General features: G+C 37.9%; 2 protein-coding genes across 2 annotated transcripts; both read left to right on the forward strand.

Annotated features, from left to right (window-relative positions):
- Positions 1 to 4,951: 4,951 nt before the first annotated feature.
- On the forward strand, positions 4,952 to 7,693 carry LOC101297381 (39S ribosomal protein L46, mitochondrial-like). The gene is made up of 6 exons (XM_004307497.1): positions 4,952 to 5,297; positions 5,610 to 5,675; positions 6,360 to 6,434; positions 6,831 to 6,960; positions 7,048 to 7,173; positions 7,277 to 7,693. The coding sequence occupies exons 1-6, from the start codon at positions 5,143 to 5,145 to the stop codon at positions 7,418 to 7,420; spliced, it is 696 nt and encodes a 231-aa protein (XP_004307545.1). The 5' UTR covers positions 4,952 to 5,142; the 3' UTR covers positions 7,421 to 7,693.
- Positions 7,694 to 10,462: 2,769 nt separating this feature from the next.
- Positions 10,463 to 19,101, forward strand: LOC101301833. The gene is made up of 11 exons (XM_004308829.1): positions 10,463 to 10,653; positions 10,945 to 11,050; positions 11,337 to 12,302; positions 12,390 to 12,502; positions 12,684 to 12,824; positions 12,910 to 13,861; positions 14,135 to 14,662; positions 14,739 to 15,013; positions 15,457 to 15,555; positions 15,636 to 15,761; positions 16,924 to 19,101. The coding sequence occupies exons 1-11, from the start codon at positions 10,525 to 10,527 to the stop codon at positions 18,688 to 18,690; spliced, it is 5,202 nt and encodes a 1,733-aa protein (XP_004308877.1). The 5' UTR covers positions 10,463 to 10,524; the 3' UTR covers positions 18,691 to 19,101.
- Positions 19,102 to 19,460: the final 359 nt, after the last annotated feature.

Genomic DNA, 19,460 nt, shown 5'->3' on the forward strand with positions numbered 1-19,460 from the left:
TATATATATATATATATATATATATATATATATACATATATCAGGCATTCCTCTAAAGGATTCTTTTTTTTGACATATATGAGAGATGGGGGATTACACCTACTTTTCGATTATATTTTTAAATTCCCACCGTTCAGTTTGTTGGTCCTTATATATAGATCAATTATGTAGATTTTCAACCAATTTGGTGATTGTTAAGGTGTCGAGCAAGATTAAATCAATGAACGAACCAAATCTGTCAAACCTAAACCGTTCATGCTTATAATTATAAATCGTAAATGCCTTAACGATCACCAAAATTTCTGAAAATTTACAGAATTGATCTACTTATATAAAACTATATATTGAACGGTAGAGATGTGATTTTGTGATCAAAAAGTTGGTGTAATCCCCTATCTTTCATATATGTCAAAAAAAGGATCGTTTAGTGGAAAAGTCATGATATATGTATATATATGATAATCTCTTTGGAGCAACCGACTGTTTCCCTTATAAGTGGATAGTAGTAAGGATGAATCAAACTGAATGACTGATCATTGAATTCTGCGCATTGATTATACCCATAAACATTATAACCATATTGATTGTTGCCTTCTTGGGATTTATTTGAGGTTCCAGTCCCACTACCTAAATTGATAGACTCAAAACTTAGTGCAACTGAAATAACATCTTGATCATCATTTGCATCTCTAGTCCTCCTCCCCAAGGGCGGAGCTAAGTTAGGACCAAAAGGTGCCATGTCACCCTTGACTCTTTGGTTGATAAGTGATTACTAACTAGGAAGCTAGTGATTTAAGAAAAATTTATAGTTGATTATGCTTGATGGCACCCCCCAAACAAATATGGAAACTACTCATGCAAGGAACACAAATGAGACGTGGCAAACTTTGCACTCAATTCTTGGCTTCTTACTTTCTTAAATGAATAAAATACATGAATTAATTTCAATCTATAATCTATTTCCAATTTCATAACTAAAAAAAACTAAACTTCAAGTTATATAAGTTTAATACATATCTATTCAAAAAACAAAAGTCTAATATATTTGTTTATCACTTTGTGCAAATAAAATGCAATGACATAGATCGATAAAAAATAAAATGCAAGATCAATTTGGCCCGAAAAATTAATAGACCAATAAAGCTTCATTTTGGTACATGATTCAATTTAATTACTCAATCTTTCTTTCAAATAAACGTAATAACCAAGTAACGCGATGCATACCATGACCGATCACCATCGATAAAAAAAAAAAGCTTTCTAAATCACTAGCTATTTAAAATCTAGGAGAATTTACATGAAAAATAAGAGCAAGCGAGTAATATTAATGTACATTGACAATTGTGCTTAATAAAATATATCGGTAAAAATTAGATCAATTTTCATTTAACTATATATTAGCCGGCCCCCTTAAAAAAAAAATCATGGCTCCATCTGTGCTCCTCCCATACATGGTATCCTCTTATGCTCCATACCTGGTACTTTTATAGTCATGATCATGATCTTGGGAGGCATGATTGTAATTTTCTTCATATGCAATATTGTTCAATTCTCCTACTGTAAAAGATTGTCCATATTCATTTCGATATACTCGAGGGAATTACTCATCTCTGGAATATTTGTTGGAGTGTGATTTTTCTTTATGTGAATTTTTTTACAGATATTTTTTTAATATATCGAAGATATATCATAAATATCATAAATATCGAAGATATTTCCTATATATCAGAGAAATATCGAAGATACTTGACAGTATCAGAGAAATATCGGAGATACGATGAAAAATAAAATATTTATCCCTCTAAATATATCAATCCTTAAAAAAAAAATATTGAGAGATATATCCTAGATTTTAATCCTTAGCTACAATGCTGTGACGCCGGGAGTGGATCTGCTTGTAGAGGAACTTTGTTCTCATGCATAATATACTTGTGCGTGAAGTAGTTCCATGTGTCATCACCACCATAGCTGTCAGAAACTGGACCATTGCTGTGACGAGCATCATGATCATTGACCCTATTCCATTAATGATGGCATTATTTCGACCTGCCCCTCACAAAAACCCAAAATTAATTCTGAATAAGATTAACTGGAAATTTTCGATCTCCATCCTCAATGAAGATTGAGCTGCATGTATTTGGGTATGGTTTATGTATTGATCGCTATAGTTTAGTGAAGTTTTTAAAGAATTAACACCTTGATGTTTCTTTATGTGATTCTTTCTTTTCAAGACAATGTCTAACATGGGAGCTACTATTATCTTTGTTTTAACACACGCGCCTAGAACGCGCCTAGAAAAAAGAAAAAGCCAGAGAGAGAGCTGCTCCTCTCCTGGTCGAACGCTGCCAGCGTTCCTGCCGCTGCGTCACGGCTGGGAGAGGGTTCGGATGGGGTGCATATACTTTTGTCTACCCTAGCCTCAATCTACCATCTTGGGTTGGTGTCTGGTTTGGCTAGGAGGTGAGTGGAAGTGTCAGTTGCAAATCCGTTTCGACCGGGAAGGAAGGGAGATCTGGGTGCAGCGTTGGAAGGAGAGGTAGATTTTGGGGGTTGTGTGCCCCGATCTGGTGTTCTCTTGTTCAGATCGGGCTAGTCTGGGTATGTAGCTGATTGTGGTGAGGATCTATGGTGATCTGATGTCAGATCGGATCCTCATCAGTGTATTTGGTGAAATGTCCCAGGGGTTGGTTTGAAGTTAAGGCGAGGTGGGCTGCGGATCTAAAAAATGATGCTTCGACGGCGGCAACGAGGGAGGCCGGTGGGTGCTGGCCTCGGTTTTCATCTGACGATAGTATGGCGGAGGCGCTGAGGGGCGAATTTAGGGGTTGCTGATGGTAGCAGAGAAGTTGGGGTGCTCTTGGGTCTGGGCCAAGGCTGGCTTGGACTGGGCCTCGGATGGGGCTTTTGGGCCTTTCCAGCTTTGGGTCTGGTTTCGTTGACCCATGAGATTTTTCTGCATCTCTTGTTTATTTGCTTGTTGTGTCTGCTTGTTTTTTGTTTATCTGTGTTTGAATAATTTTGATCCTTTGTGGTCGTGCTTGGGCTGATTTCAATGCACCGCTGATATAGTGATGACAGTTTACACCCGCAATTATCACGTGTATTCACTAATCAGGAGGCGGAGTTGACTCGAGCTGTTGTCCTGCATGGGGTTAGAGCCGCTACCCATGGGGGATGCTGACGCTTTCTTACCAACTATGTTGGCAGTTTTTCGGACGAGTCTTCTGGTCTTGATGATCATTTTCTTGTCTCATGGTGTACAAGAGTTTTGGTAGCTCTTTTAGGAAGTAATTTTTCGGGCATTTCGGTCTGAGATTTGTTATAAGTGGTCCGTTAGTGGCCTTGCTTGTATTATTCATACCGCTTGTAACATCTTCCGGATGAATAATATTTCATTTGATCAAAAAAGACAATGTCTAACACGCGTTTAAGGAAATATCTGCATCCTATTTCTGAGATCTATATGAAATCTCCGTCATCGTTTTCGCCATCCCTAACCGCAATCCATTTTGCTAGAGAGTTTCAGTGTTAAACTAATGGATGATGCAACAAGTATATAATGAATTAATAACCTGCAGTAGAAGTAGTCACAGAATTAGCAGCAGCATCATTTGTAAGAATATACAAGAGTGTGGCAGTGAGAGCCTGCACGGCTTGCGAGAGGACGACGCCTCTGATGACTGTCACTTTGGAAACGAGGTGGTTTCTCTTGTCTCGCTCCTCTGCGCTTCAAATTTATTATTTCGGAAATGAGTTTTCCATGGAAACAATGAGGGCTGCGTACAGCCAGTACACTATGATAGGGACAAAGGTTCCTAGTACTTCATCAGAAGCAACTATTCCCATGAATCCCATCTCACTTACAGGCTTGTAGCTAATTTGATCATTTCTGGATTTAGTTTGACACGCTCATTCTTATAATCCTACAGGGATTCCGCCGATAAGTACTATATAACAATATTACGTGCACTAGCTAGGTTACTTGTGGTGAAGGCATAAATGCAACCCTTTCTTTCTTCAAACCTACATCGATTATTTTCAGCCCATTCACATCTGAAAATAAGGGTTCTTCAAACCTAGATCAAGTGGCATGGCTCGGGTTTATAGCTTCTTCACCTTCTCTCACTCAAAAAGAATGCCAACTCTCAGTTTCTCCGATAATATGTGTTCAAGTTGCTACATAGAAAAGATATTAAAACGTACAGTATATAAATATATATTCCCACAAGATTTTGTCTTATTAGACACGTGTCAAGTGGAGAAATTATGTGGGTTTTATATTTTCCCTTTTAAAATTTTGGAAAACTAGCAATTTTTGAGCTTATTGTTTACATTTTTAGTTCATAAATAGGACTTTAGTTCTTGAGCTTCCCGTTATTATAACTTGTAACCTTCATTTTACAAGTTGATGTTATAGATGGTTCAAATATTAAGCATTTTTCCGATCATGATGACAGTATTCATATTATATTATGATATTTGTTCCTTTAATATCAATTATGAAAAGAATGTCATTTGTTTTTTTTGACGTGATTATTCGAATGTCACACGCACGTTCATCACACATCTATGAATTTACAATAATTTTTCTATGATCGATAATCACATTACTTGCTTATTCAATTTATTTAAATTATGAAAAGTTCCTATATAGACAGCGGTGTAAATACACAGTGCAATTTTAGTCATGCATTCTCATTTATATGTGGAGACCACTGTCAATATGCGCATCAGTGATATCATATACTGAATGTTTTCTGACGTATATTAGATACACGTTATGTATTGAATAATCTCCGTTCTCCAACATAGACTAATATTTTTTTTTGCCGTAAAAAGGTTGCCACCATCTAGAGCAAGCTAGAGTAACACAAGAACCGATCGACCTAATTAAAGATGGAGGTAGTCGAACGGTTAAGAAATGAAACAATACGAGAATTCAGGGATGTACAAAAAATAGAAGAAAAAAAGAAAACAGAGAGCCTAACACCAAATCTCCCAAACAACAAGGGCCATAAAAACAATTTCACATATTCAAAACCCCAATTACTTCTGAGGACACACCGAGAGTAGCAGTGTGAGTGATTTAGGGTTTAACAAGGGCTTTTCGCCGGAAACAGAAAACTCCACCGTCGATCCAGAATGCGGAGATCGATCGCGAGCCTGGGCGAGTCCCTAGGCCGAGGGTTCAACACGACCTCGTCGTCGGAGAAAATCGTCGCCTCCGTACTCTTCGAGAGGCTCCCGGTCGTTATCCCCAGAATCGACCCCGTCGTCTATGCATTTCAGGAGTTCTCGTAAGTTCTAATCTCTAGTTCCTAAAATTGAATCCAGATTCGATTTGATGATTGTGTTTTGCTCCAGAATTTCATTAGTTGAAGGAAAAGAAAAGTGGAACTTTGATTGCTTTAGTAGAGAAATGAAGGAAAAGCATGAGAATTTGATTGGTTTGTATAGTGGAAGACTGTATGGAGTAGATGATTTGAGCTGGGCTAAGCTCAGTTTTAGAGTTTCTAAAAGATTGGATTCAATTTCTGCGAGTGATGCGCTTTTTTGTTTGTTTACAGGAGCTCATGTTAGTTTGGTGTTTTGGTTTTTGGGATTTGTAGGTTTCGGTGGCGACAGCAATATCGACGCAGATATCCGGATGAATTGTTAGACAAGTCTAATGCTAGGTGAGGTTTGTTTTAAAGGTTGATTAGTTCATTGGATTTGTTACTTTGATCGCGACTGCATTGTGTGGCCGTTCTTTTATTTCTAGTTTATCAAGCACTTTCCGGCTGTTGCCTTCTTCATCTAATTACTGACTTTAACTAAATTGCACTCTGTCGTTGGTGGTGATCAGGATTTTTTTGATTCCTGATTTGTTCTTATGTCCAGTATTAGGTTAGTATATTTACGGGTTTCAATGGCTCCGACAACTTACAGTTAGTTAAAGTTGATGTTTATTTGTTCTGGCAAGTTCAGTTTCTTTTTGTGTTGCAAAATGTGATTGTCTTAATATAAGGAAACCTTTGCAAGCATTCTTTGGGACTAATCATTCAAAGTTATATAAAGAGATAGTGTTGATATTAGTATGAGGAAAGATGATGTTAGTAAACTGAAGCATGATTCATGGTTTGTATTAATGAATCAACCGAACTACCTTTGAGATAGGACTTGTCAATTCATTCACCCAGTTCTAGTTTTATGGGAAGCACTGAAACAGTATATCCATGCACAGAGCGATTTTATGAAATGTATTTGATCAAGTCCATATTCATTTTTTCCAATTATTGCATTAGCCTTGCAGAAATGACGCACAAAACAGTGCAAATAAAATGCCCAACTCTAGTATAACACTTACATTTGGTGAACAGGGGAAAAGGAGACTACCAAATTGATTATGTACCAGCTCCGCGGATCACTGAAGCTGACAAACAAAATGATAGAAAGTATGGATTATAATTTTGGTCTATATAGTTATAAGAATCTACATTTACTTCTCAGCTTCTTTCTTTCTTTGAAATTACAGAGCTCCTAAAATTGCCTTTCCATTAAAATTGTTCTACAGCCATCTTGGATTTAAGGTGGATAAAAATTGCTAATGGTTGGATATTTGAGTGATTACTATGGATAATTTGTTTGTCCTTGCTTCTTGGTTGATCATGGGAGTTAAACTTTTGTAAGTTTTATGGCTGTTATAGTGTCAGAGGTCTGTATGTAATATCATATTAGGAGATAAATGTAAGAAGAATTAAGAATTCATTAAAGATTTGTATGTAGAACTTATGAGAATGATTTTGATATCAAAACGCAATAACAAAAAGCACTTGATTCTTCTTCTTTAGGTCATTGCAGAGAGCACTTGACAGTAGACTTTATCTTCTTATCTATGGTAACACTTATGGATCCCCTGCTGGAAAACCAGTCTGGCATTTTCCAGAAAAAGTTTACGAGTCTGAGGAGACATTGCGGAAGGTGATGACTGTTATATGATGCCATATATAATGCCTATGAATTTCTTGTATACATATGTATATGCTGAATAGATACCATTTTCTTCAGTGTGCAGAATCTGCGTTACAGTCTGTCCTAGGTGATCTATCCCACACATATTTTGTTGGAAATGCTCCTATGGGACATATTGCAATGGAGTCATCAGAGAATGTGACCGACTCTCCATCTTTCAAGGTTGGTTTTTGCATATTTTTTGTTTTACGCTGGCTTGTGCAGATAGTGATAATAATCCTATATGTATGCTGACAATTACATCCTTTTCTTCCCTGTCTTACAGCAATTCTTTTTCAAGTCTCAAGTGATTGCAACGAACAAGTTGAAAATTGGGAAGTGTGATGATTTTGTTTGGGTGACCAAGGATGAGTTGATGGAATATTTTCCTGAGAAAGCTGAGTTCCTCAGCAAGATGATCATTAGCTGATCTGGCAGATCTAATCTCTTTTTGCATAAAATCTTTGCAATTCAGACACAGGAAATCTTATCAATTGTTTATTAAAGAGTGAAAGCTGACATAGAGAATCGTAGGCTGTAGAATGCTGCAATTAAAGTTTGTTTTGTGGCTTGCTGTTTACTGGCTGAAGCCCGGCTAAGTACTGGATTTTTTCCGATAGTTGTTGCTTCAATGCTGCCCCCTTTCGGATGTTTCATGTACTTTCCGTACCATTTTTTCCCTGGTAATAAATCTACTTACTGCAATGTTTCATGTACTTTCCGTGCTGGATTTTTTTTGCTGTTTACTGCACTGTTCGCAAACTGTATCTGTTGAAGCTTCATTTTTGGGATGTGCTTGGTTTTTTCTACATCTTCTGGAATAATATGAATAACAGCGAAAGATTAGCTTATTCTCATTTGTCATGTTAAGGTCGGGAGTCCTTGTAGATCAATCAGGAATCAGGTGCACATTCCCCAAATTTAGGCTACAAGAACTAGCAGCTGAAAGTTTAGCTTATTCTCTTTAACATTCACTTCCTATCATAGACAATTATGTATACTAGTTTAGAACCCACGCAATAGAAGAACAAGCAATAGCAAAGAATGGATGAAATAGTTGACAATAACTTTGAATTATGATCTCTGCCGACCTTGTGGACGAAAGCAAGTAATTTACATACAACAGGTGGAGCAGTTAATTAATTAGTAAAAAAAACACAAAATCAAAAGAGAAATCATGTGTGTCGAAATCTAGCTGAGTTTGCACTAGTAGTATTGTGGCTTCATAACGGGAGAGCTCAGTGGGAGCAACAATGCATCTTATTCGTCTGCAAAGCTCCACAACAACCAGAATAGAGAGCATAAAAACGTGAACAACAGAGAGACAATCTTTAAGATTCGTTGTCTTTTCTCCTGGTTCAGCTGATTGAATATCTCAGTCACATCTACCAAGTGCCGGCCCTCCATGTATGAATTGACGTTATGATATAGGTGTGGGAGAGACAATAAAAGCATAAACCACTGTCTAGTTACAAGAAGAATGGCGCAGTGAACTCCTTGAATGATAAACTCTGGCAAAACAGTTATGTTTATACGAGATGATGTATCATATGTGTTGATCTGATCGAACTCGAGGTCGGTTAGGGTCTTAAATTGGAAAACCACAATGCCTAAGAGAATGAAGATGAAGAACAAACTCAAAAGCGATGATAGTATCTCCATCACAGATCACCTCTTTCTTTCGGTATCGATAGTCTTTCTGCTGTCTGTGTTTTGTTGATGCAACTGGAAATCAAAATCTCGGTTCTACTCTTCCATCTTGGAGGTTAGGTATTTATAGACAATATTATGAATAAACATAATCCTATGCTATTAGGACTAGAAATCCCATTTAGACCAAAATAAATAAATAAAAAGTAAAAAAAGGACTAGAAACCCCAACAAAAACCCCTATTACATCCTGAGTTTAAAAGATCAAACAAAAATTATGACATATATCAGTTAGAGCATCAGCCAAGAAATTCGCTTCACGCCAGACGTGAGAAAACTTGATTTCTGCAAATTGAGTAGCCAACAACTTGATATCTTTGACTAAAGTAAAGATCCGCCAAGAGGTGATGATCTTGTTATTGATACAGTCAATTAAAACTTTGGAGTCACCCTCGACTTTGATATGATAAGCTTGATGGTTTAAGGCAGCTTGGAGACCTGCTCTGAGGGCAAAAGCCTCAGCACAAAGCACATTAGAATGTCCTAAAAATTTAGTAGAGGCAATAATAGGGTAGCTGTGAGAGTCTCTAATCACAAAACCTGCAGAAGCCTTTTGATCATGGAGAATAGATCCATCAAAATTCAGTTTCAAAAAAGAAGGTGGCGGAGGGTACCATTTAATAAGTCTAGAACAAGGCCTTCGATTCTTAAAGTGAACTTGTGAAGCATGAATCTGGATCATGGAAGCAGCAGCATAGGAAACTTGAATAGATATTTTATGGATATTTCTGAAAATCAAGTTATTTCTAGCGTGCCAAATATTATAGGAGAGAAAAAAAACTTTGTAAAGTGATTCTGGATCATCCAATTGTTTCGAAGCACAAAGAGAGAGTCACAAGAATAAAAATCAGTAGTGGGGATATTAATACCAGCATAGTGCCAAATCTCTTTAGCAAAGTACCAATCAGAAAAGAGATGTTTAGAACTTTACAATTCAGAATGACAAAAGGGACAGAAACGGTCTTGAAGCTGATAAGAAAAAATGATATCTCTAGCTTTCAATCTTCCTCTTATTAATTGCAAATCAAAAACCTTAAGTTTTGGAGGTTAAGGCATTTCCCACATTTTCTTCAAAACAAGAGCTTTAGAATGTGTTGGAAGTTTATTAAGAATAATATTAGAAGCATATTAAACAATGAACTTACCATGGGGAAATTTTCCAGTGCTCCTGAAAGACCACGTGAAAGACCATGGCCTGTAGGTCCCCATTACAAAATGATCACCAGAGTCAAAATGAGAGATAAGTATAGCTTGAATAGAATTCTTATTATTGCATGGGTTCTTTTGTAGACAATTCTTGAGTATCTCTTATTTGATTCAAATTGTTAATTTGCGCTCAATTTATTAAAACATCGGTTGCTTATTCGTTTTACGCTTTAACTAGTTTATAAACCCTTTAGCTTTCTCGTTTTAGAATCGTTTTGCTCTTCATCTATTCAAGCATAGACCGAACTAACCTTTTTTTTTGGACTGAACATGACGACCTGCAAAACGAAATCAAGCTTCTTCAAGAACAAAATCAATCTAGTTACAAGAGCAATTAAATCTGTTCAATGGACGACAGAAAAAAAAAAAAATTAGACGAACTGGGCCAAAGCGGGTTAGGCGGAGCCCCGGGTCCGCTTGGCGGTCTGTAGAGTAGTGGGCCTACGCGGGCTGGAAGGTCCCACCTTTAAAGGGTAGCCATATCCTGTTCGACTCTGTGACCCTTTGATCGGTTCGCAAATAAAAGGTCTTCTTCTTCTCTCTTCTCTTTCTCACTCTTCAATCTCACAGGGTCACCCAGACCTTGACCACCTTCCTTACTCGGAATCGCTGCCTGAAATGGAGCCCGACGGCGCCGCGCCGATGCAGGTCGACTCCGCGGCGGACAAAGGCCCTAACTCGGCGGAGCTCCAACTCAATCCCCCCAAATCCAGAGAAGAAGGCGAGCTCTCCTCCGATGACAATGACGTAAGATTGCGATTCCTGCCTCGATTTGAGCTTAGTTTTTGCGTTTTGTAATTGATTGTTTCACTGCCTGAGTATTGTGCGTAGATTTCTGGAAATTTCTGGAAATTTAGAATCGAAAATTTTGATGTTATATTGGTTAGTGGATAAGGTTCTTCAGAGATTGATTCGGAAGCTCCGATAGTTTGATTATCAATGTGCCTTTGATAATGCCTTTCTAGTGTTTCTATTTTCATAATAATTGTGTGCTCTGATTATGATCAGTTAAAAGAATCTACGGAGTTTTTTGTACAGGAAAATCGTGTTTTATCAGCTGCACGATCGAATGGTACTAGTGTACTTACTCCAGGGCCCATGCCGGTTCCATCAGTGAACAAAGTCACCCTTGTGAATCAAGCGGGTGAGTCTTGCTTTTCGTTACAGGGAAAGATTTCTATTTTGTTTTGTTTGAAAGATTCGGCTGCGTTATTTCATATATACTGTCGTGCCGAGCTCCTTTCTTTGACCAATTTGAGTAGTCTTTGGCATGCGGATGAAATGATTATGTGCAGATGTGAACACCTTGTGTGTGTAACAAACTAGTGTACTTATCGGTGACTCTTTTATGTCGCTCTGAATATCATGGTCCCTCATGATTCAGCATTATGTACTAGATTGTCTGATGGACTTATATGTTGATCTTACAGGGAAGGCTGTATCTCCCACAAGCTCTGCTGATAATCAGAGCCAAAATTCCAAGCATCCTGTTTCCCAGAAGAGCAATGATGCGAACAGAGTACCATTAAAACCTGCTAAACCTGGATGGCGTCCCCCACATGCCCACTCGGGGCCAAACAATCTTGTGATAAGCTTCTCAGATGATGATAGCCAGAGTGATTCTGAAGAAAAAGAGCGTGGGAAACTGAAAGTCTTACAAACTAAAAGTAATATTACTCGAGCGAATGCTAATGGAAAACCACCCTTTTCTTCTATTGCAAAACCAAACAAGTTGGGACAGCCTGCCAGGAATGTGAACAAAGTAATGCCGAAAAAGTTGTCTATGAATCGCACGTTTATCACATCAATGGCGAATATCGGTGGAGTTAATTCTAGAGATTCAGTGCCATCATCAGTTGAGCAAAGATCTCGAGTTGGAAATTTCTATTCCATGAACAAAAATATAGTGAACAGAGAGCGTGGAAATGAACTTCAAGACTTGCGACAGCAGATTGCACTGAAGGAAACTGAACTGAAGCTCAAGGAAAGTGAATTGAAGCTTAAGTCTGCCCAGCGAACTAAAGAATCAGTTACATGCAAGGATGAGAATGCTAAGGGCCTGCAAAGAGATGGAGCTGGACAGTGCAGTATAGGAGATTCTGATGTTCTGCAGATAGAACCACAAGAGCCAGATAAAAAGCGTCTAAAAGTCAGCGGCACTTTTTCCACTCAGCTAACTGCACTAGGCCCACAGGAATTACCTGTTGCAAAACCTTTATTACCATCAAAAACCACAGCTGTGGAGGACCATACTCAATTGGACTCCAGTAAGATTGATTTTGTCCAAAAAGAAAATCAGGTGCGCCCAACAGAGTCTAGCATTGTAAAATGGCAAAATCCTAATGATAAACATGTCTCTGGAATGTTGGGAAATATACATACTGGACTGAAAGATGGTCAGTAACTTGCTTTCCCTCTGTCACACTTAGTATGGTTAACAGTTTTGAGATGCTGCATCAACAAGAATGGTTTTTGATATGCAGGTGCTGGCATCAATGCTAAATACATCCAGTCCGATGGGAGGGGTAAGCAGATAGATTCTTCTGTTGTACCAATCCAGGCTAAATCACTGACAGATGTGGGTCCAAATAACTTGGTAAGTGAACATGTCAATCACTACAGCATTGCAGTGTATTAGCTTCCTAAAACTATGTTGTAGGTTGACTATCATATCTCCTCCCTAACCTAACATAGGTCAGGTTCAAATATGATGACCTAACTTATGTATATAGTGAACTTTTCATTGTGTTTGTTAATAATATATCTTAACTTTGCAGAATGGTGTGGAGTTGAATCATAGAGAACCTGGATCCTTAAACAATCCAATATCAGGAATGAATTTAATGAGAAGCGGTCACCATCCGGAAACCATAACTGCTGACAAGAGACCTGAGCTCTCATTCTACAGTACATGCCAGGTTTGTTTTCTGTCTGGTTGTATTTTTCCCTGTATCGATTATTTGTTAACTATGTTAACACTTATTCTTTCTATTTCACTTGTAGGCACTGCTAAACAACAAAAACCTCTCAGATTGTGTTGGTAATGCAAACGTTACGGGAGATGACAACATGAAGATGCAGTCATTGGTTCAAATGGAGGAAATGCTAGACAGGAATCTGGAGGAAGCACAAGAGCATAGGCGAAGGTGTGAAATTGAAGAACAAAATGCTCTTAAAGCTTATCGTAAAGCACAGAGGGCTCTTCTTGAAGCGAATGCTAGGTGTGATGTTCTTTATCGGAAAAGGGAGCAATATTCTGCCGACTTTCGTGCTTATGTTATCGATAATCCCAATTTGTTATGTTCCTCAAGGCAGCACGAACAAGGTGGATTTGAGTTGGATCACACTAATAACTTGTCTGAAAATGTGAATTTAACGCCCACGTCAAGCCATCAGATGCCGCTGGAGCATAATGATTGCAATCTAGCGGTTATTGATTCCAGAAACCAAGGTGTTTACACTGCTCAGATCCCCCATTCGGATCAGCATTTGAGTGGAGAAAACATTGGCTCAGAACCATGCAGTGAACCTGATGCTAGTACATCTGAGCCAGTGCCTCTTTTGGGAAATAATGGGACAGATGGAGTTTTCTCTCCATCTGAACCAAATGGTTCACAGAATGAAGATGATGATACATTTTCATTTGAAACTGAATCTGTTCGACGCGTTAGTGGATGCCATATTGTAGACAAACAAAAGGAGACAGATACTGAAGCAAATAAGAAAATGTCTATTGACCCGAACGAGGAATCTTTACTTCTCGAGAAAGCTTTGAGGTCTACACTATTTGCAAAGCTAGGAACAAAAAATGTTTCAAAGAACAGTTTCGAATGTAATGTCGGGATTGCAGTGGAACGAGAGGCTGAAAATGATGCGATTAGTGAAGGACCACCTCAAGTAAATGGGAGTTCTCCCTTCTCAGAGATGGAGAAGAATCAACAATCCAACATTGAAGGTGGTCTCATTTTGAGCTGATATTCTCATTCAAAAACATAAGTGTCCATTTTGCAATTATAAAACTTCTTATGCATACCAAAGTGTTTACAGCAGTTAGGTCTAATAATCTGAGTTTAACACAATACGGTTATTTCCATGTCTTAAATTTTTGTGAACTAAAGGATCTTTGTGGTGATGAAGTTATATTTGAGATATTCCACAATGATTTGTTAACCATGTATTTTTTTATCATGCTATTATTCAGGTTTTAATATATGTCTTTACCTTGTAGGCGCTGATGGGCCAGAAAAAAGTTCCACTGAGGCTCCTCTTCAGATCCAGAGAGAGCATTCCATCGAAGATGTGTCTTTGAACTCTCATTCCAGTGGATATTTTAAGGACAGATGTTCCTTTGGAGGTGATCACTCATTGGCTTCTATGATCTTTTCGCCTTCCAACATCTTCAGTAGTGCTTTTGGGTATATGAAGGTTATACACCCAAACAATGTGATGGAACATCAGCACAGAAGTCTACAAAGTGGAACTTGTGATACTAATATTGAAGAAGGTGCTTGTGTGAACTCTCGTAAAGTGCAGTTTAGCAGTACCATGATAGACGCAACGAAAAAGACTCTGGTGAAATCATGTGAAAGAGAAGATGCCTCTTATACCGCTGGTCCTGCTGTTGATCCCTTTTGGCCACTTTGCTTGTATGAGCTACGAGGAAAATGCAACAATGATGAGTGTCCTTGGCAGCATGTTAAGGACTACTCTACCACCGATATGTCTCCACGTCAGCATGATAATACTGATAATGCTGGTATGACTAATCCCTTCATAAATTTTTGACTTACATATTGTTTCTTGCATTCGTGAAATGTTCTTTTCTCCTGCAGCTTGTCAGGTTGGACAACCGTTATGCAAAGAAAAGTGTGATAATTCAGCAAAAGTTCCTTGGCGTCACAATGTTATGACTTTACCAACTTACCTTGTTGGCTTAAGTACTCTAAAAGCTGATCGGTGTTCATATGATTCTGTTTTAGCACTGAGAAATGGTGAATGCTGGAAGAAGTGTTTCAGCCTTTTCTTAGCATTATCAAAGTTGTTTCAAAAGGATATTCCTGCAGATGGGCCAGTCTTGCATGGAAATGGCGGTCGCATCGAGGTCCCAGTGAGTTGGAACAGACAGCCATCATATTTCCAGAGTAGAAATAGCAGAGTGGTTTGTTAATTGATTTGCTCTTTTCTCTCATTCATATCCCTAATCTCGCATGCTTCTATTGTACCTATACGTAGTGTTGCATCATCAATGCTGTGAAATATTTGGCAGTATCTAAACCTTTATCTGCCCTGTATACCAAGCTTCTAAACTTTTATGCATATCAAGCTTCTGAACTTTTATGTGCCCTGCATACCAAGCTTCTAAACTTTTTGTGTGCATTACTGCATTATCTTTGCTATCTAGCTTGCATATCAATCTTGATCATAATCTGTTCATTATATGCATCAGTTGATTCAATTCTGTAATGTGTAATGCTTTTTAACTATCTTGCTGTTTGAATGGTCCATCACCATGTTTCTACTAACTTCCGTTCTCACAATTTGATTACTTAGAATCAACTGGATCAAGCTTTGGTTGACAATGAGGAATTCCTGGAGAAGGCTCTTTTAGTTTTCAGTCAGGAGGTCAATGCTCTTGAGGGTATGAAAAAGGTAACAAGCATTTGTGTGACCACAACTTGTTAGTTCTGATCAGAGATTTGAGTATTATCTTATATTTTTGACTTTTGCAGGCTCTTCCTGTACTGTCACTAGCTCTTGAGGCTGATCCAACATCCGTGGTTCTCTGGGTCTTTTATCTGCTTATTTACTATAGCAATATGAAGTCAGTAGGGAAGGATGACATGTTCACTTGTGCGGTATGCTATTACATAATTCCTACTCTTGCAATATATATCTTTTTTCTTTGAAGTATGAAACTTGGGGTATTTACAGTGGGTACATCCCTACAGACATTTTTGGCATTCAGGAATTAGTTATACTCTTTTATAGTAGGAACACACAAGCTATGTTTATCTTCGTTTCTTTTTGACCTGTTTAAAGTGCTCTACTTCAATTTTGTGAGGTCAGGTTTAACGCCCTGTATGGATATTTTAATATAAATTTTTTGTTTTGAAAGCTGTAGATATTTTGATTCTTAGTCGCACTAATCTTCCCATTGGACTCATTAAACATTTTTAATATATATATTTTCTTAGTTTATATATATGTATATATACAATGCTGATCAGGTAAGGACCTCCATACCTTAGCTAAGGTACGGATTTCTTTATTCGACCCACTTTTTGATCACATTTTCTCATCTTAGCTGTTCAGTATCTAGGTACAAATTTTCAGCCAAATTGATAATGGTTAAGGCATTCAAAACTGTGATTTAGAGTTAAAAGAACGTACGGTTCAGGATGAACAGATTCGGTTCGTTCATTGATTTAATACATTTTCGATACCTTAACGATAACCAAATTAGCTGAAAATTTGCAGAGATGATCTAATCATGTATATCTAAATACTGAACGGCTATGATGAGAAAATATGTCAAATTAAGGAAATCCGTACCTTAACTAAGGTAAGGAGGTTCTTATTTGAAAAGGACTGTGTGTGTGTGTCTATATATATATATATATATATATATTCTTTCTATCCAAGATCAGGCAATCTCATGATGTGCTGTAGTGTTATTGGGGTGCATATTAATTTGTGATAGCCGAAGGCATGCACATCAGGCTGCCAGATGTGTATGCAAGGAAAACATATACTATATATCTGAGTTACATTTCATCGAAGAGTCTATAACATGATCTATGCAAATTTTTTTTTATTTCTCTCGAAATAAGCTTCTTCATACAAGCTTTTCCATTCTTCCATTTTTTTTGTGGTTTTATTACTGTCTTCCCCCTTTTGTCCCAATCTTGTCTTAGTTATCTACTCTTCTAGTCTTTCTGAATATGCAGTTTACTCTGTCTATTCTAGATATGAAATTTGAAGCTTTTGTCTGGAAACACTTCTCCTTCTCTTCTTCAGGTCAACTACAATGATCGATCTTATGAACTTTGGATCATGTTCATCAACAGTCGGATGCAGCTAAGTGACCGACTGGTTACCTACGATCTTGCTCTTTCAGCACTTTGCCGCCATGCTTCTTCTGCCAAAGATAAAATACATGCTAGTGCTTGTATCTTAGACCTAAATTTGCAAATGGTGGATTGTCTATGCATGTCTGGGAATGTTGAGAGGGCCATTCAGAAAATTTGTGGATTCTTCTCTGCTGCCACAAATATTTATGACCCTGATTCTCCATTGCTCACTGATATTCCCACATGCCTAACAAGTCATGACAAATGTATATTGGGGATTTGCTGTGTTTACATGGTTATCTATAGGAAACTTCCTGATGCTGTAGTACTGCAGTTTGAATGTCAGAAAGAACTGTTTGCAATAGAATGGCCTTCTATTGAATTAACAGATAATGAAAAGCAGAGGGCAGTCCAACTGATGGAAGCAGTAGAAGATTCTGTATGTCAATTGCTGGATAAAAGTGAATTTGATCTCAGTTTGGCACATTTTTTTGCTCTGAACCACTTAAGGTGCGTGGCAGCTATTGACAGCTTAGAAAGGTGTAGTAATCTTCTGGGTAAATATCTTAAAATGTTCCCGTCCTGCTTAGAGCTTGTTCTAATTTCGGCAAGGGCCCACAAACATGCTCCTGGTGGCTCGCTTTTTGATGGGTTCGAGGAAGCCCTAAATAGTTGGCCAAAGGAAGTTCCGGGAATTCAATGCATCTGGAATCAATATGTTGTATATGCCCTTCAGAAAGGACAATTTGACTATGGTAAAGAACTTATAGGCCGTTGGTTTCATTCTTTTTGGCAAGTTCATTGTCTTCGAAATGGTACATTCGATGACATGGAGTGTGATAACTCAGATGGCTCACTAGGATTGGCTTCAGATTCAAATCTGCAGACACTTAATTCTGATTGTAAGCAGATGGATGTAATGTTTGGATATCTTAACCTCTCACTGTATAAGTTAATCCAAAATGATCAGATTGAAGCTCGCTTAGCCCTTGAGAGGGCATTGAAGGCTGCTGTTCCAGAATATTCTAAGCATTGCATGAGGGAGCATGCATTATTTATGCTAAGTGAGGAATCAGGATTAACGGAGAACTGTTATCATAGTGGCATGGAGAAGATTTTGAAACGTTATGTAGGTGATGCCCAAGCTTTCCCTGTGTCTCAGCCGTTATCTATGCAGTTCATTGCCAACATCAAGAAGCCAAGAGTACGACAGCTGGTTAGTAACGTATTCAGCCCATTCTCATCTAATATTTCTCTGGTCAATTCAGTTCTTGAAGGGTGGTATGGACCATCTCTTATACCGAAAATGACAGGTGAGACAAAATGTCTTGTGGATTTTGTTGAAGCCATTTTGGACATAACTCCATCCAATTATCCGTTAGCTGTTTCTGTCTGTAAGCTGTTAATTAGTGGCAACCATGAGACTGATAGTACTTCAGTCAGTGTTTTGTTCTGGGCTTGCTCAAACTTGGTCAGTGCAATCTTTCATGCTGTCCCAATTCCACCAGAGTATATATGGGTAGAAGCTGCAGAAATATTGGGTAATATGGTGAATGTTGAGGTTATTTCTGAGAGGTTTTATAAGAGAGCTTTATCTGTGTATCCTTTCTCTGTTAAGTTGTGGAAATCCTATTACATGCTTTCTATGATGACTACAGGAAATATGAACACTGTTCTGGAAACAGCAAAGGGAAAAGGTATAGAACTTGATTAAAGGCTCTTTTCTCAGCATTACTAAAGCTTTTGGGGCCAGTTTTGGAGTTTATGTGGTGTCCGGAGGCCTTGATCCTGTATATGGTAGTGGTAAATTGGAAACTCGGCAAAGTTGATTTCTGATGCAATTTTGCTAACAGAAGATTAAATATGAAGATAGAAACTACAGGAATTTGTACATGATAGGAGCACAATCAAAGAAATTAAAGGGTTCAGCTACTTCGCTACACATTTTGAAGTTCAGTAGAGAAGAAGTAACTTCTGCACATTTTGTTGTTTAACTTATCTGCTAGCTTTATGTTTCATGTTGTCTTCCTTCTTTGTAATTTCTTCACAACTTGTTGATTTATTATACCAGCCGGATTGTTGTACTTGAATCACAGGAATGAAATCGAATGTGTTTAGTTTTTTGATTTATGTCGCCTGCTAGTTTTTAATTCTATTCCAATTTTATTTTTATTACATCTAGAAGTTGGATTTCACGTCCGTGCCTCCCAGGTCTTCCCGCAATCTGAGACCTGCTAGTGCGATCTTCATGACTCATGATACTCGTGTTGTCTTTCTCCTCTAGCCTTAAACAGAAGCTCTTTCTAACAATGTGACTATTTTAACATAATGATAAATGTGTATGTAGTCAGTTTGTGACTATACAATGTGAGTTAGAGAATATTGAGTCCCACATAGGAAAAACATCGTATTATGTTAATATTTGTAAGGATTTACCAACAATGTTATATTGCCCAAGCATGTAAGCATGGCATTCAAGTTATG

The sequence above is a fragment of the Fragaria vesca genome, linkage group LG7 (assembly GCF_000184155.1).
Source record: "Fragaria vesca subsp. vesca linkage group LG7, FraVesHawaii_1.0, whole genome shotgun sequence".
Classification (NCBI taxonomy): domain Eukaryota; kingdom Viridiplantae; phylum Streptophyta; class Magnoliopsida; order Rosales; family Rosaceae; genus Fragaria; species Fragaria vesca.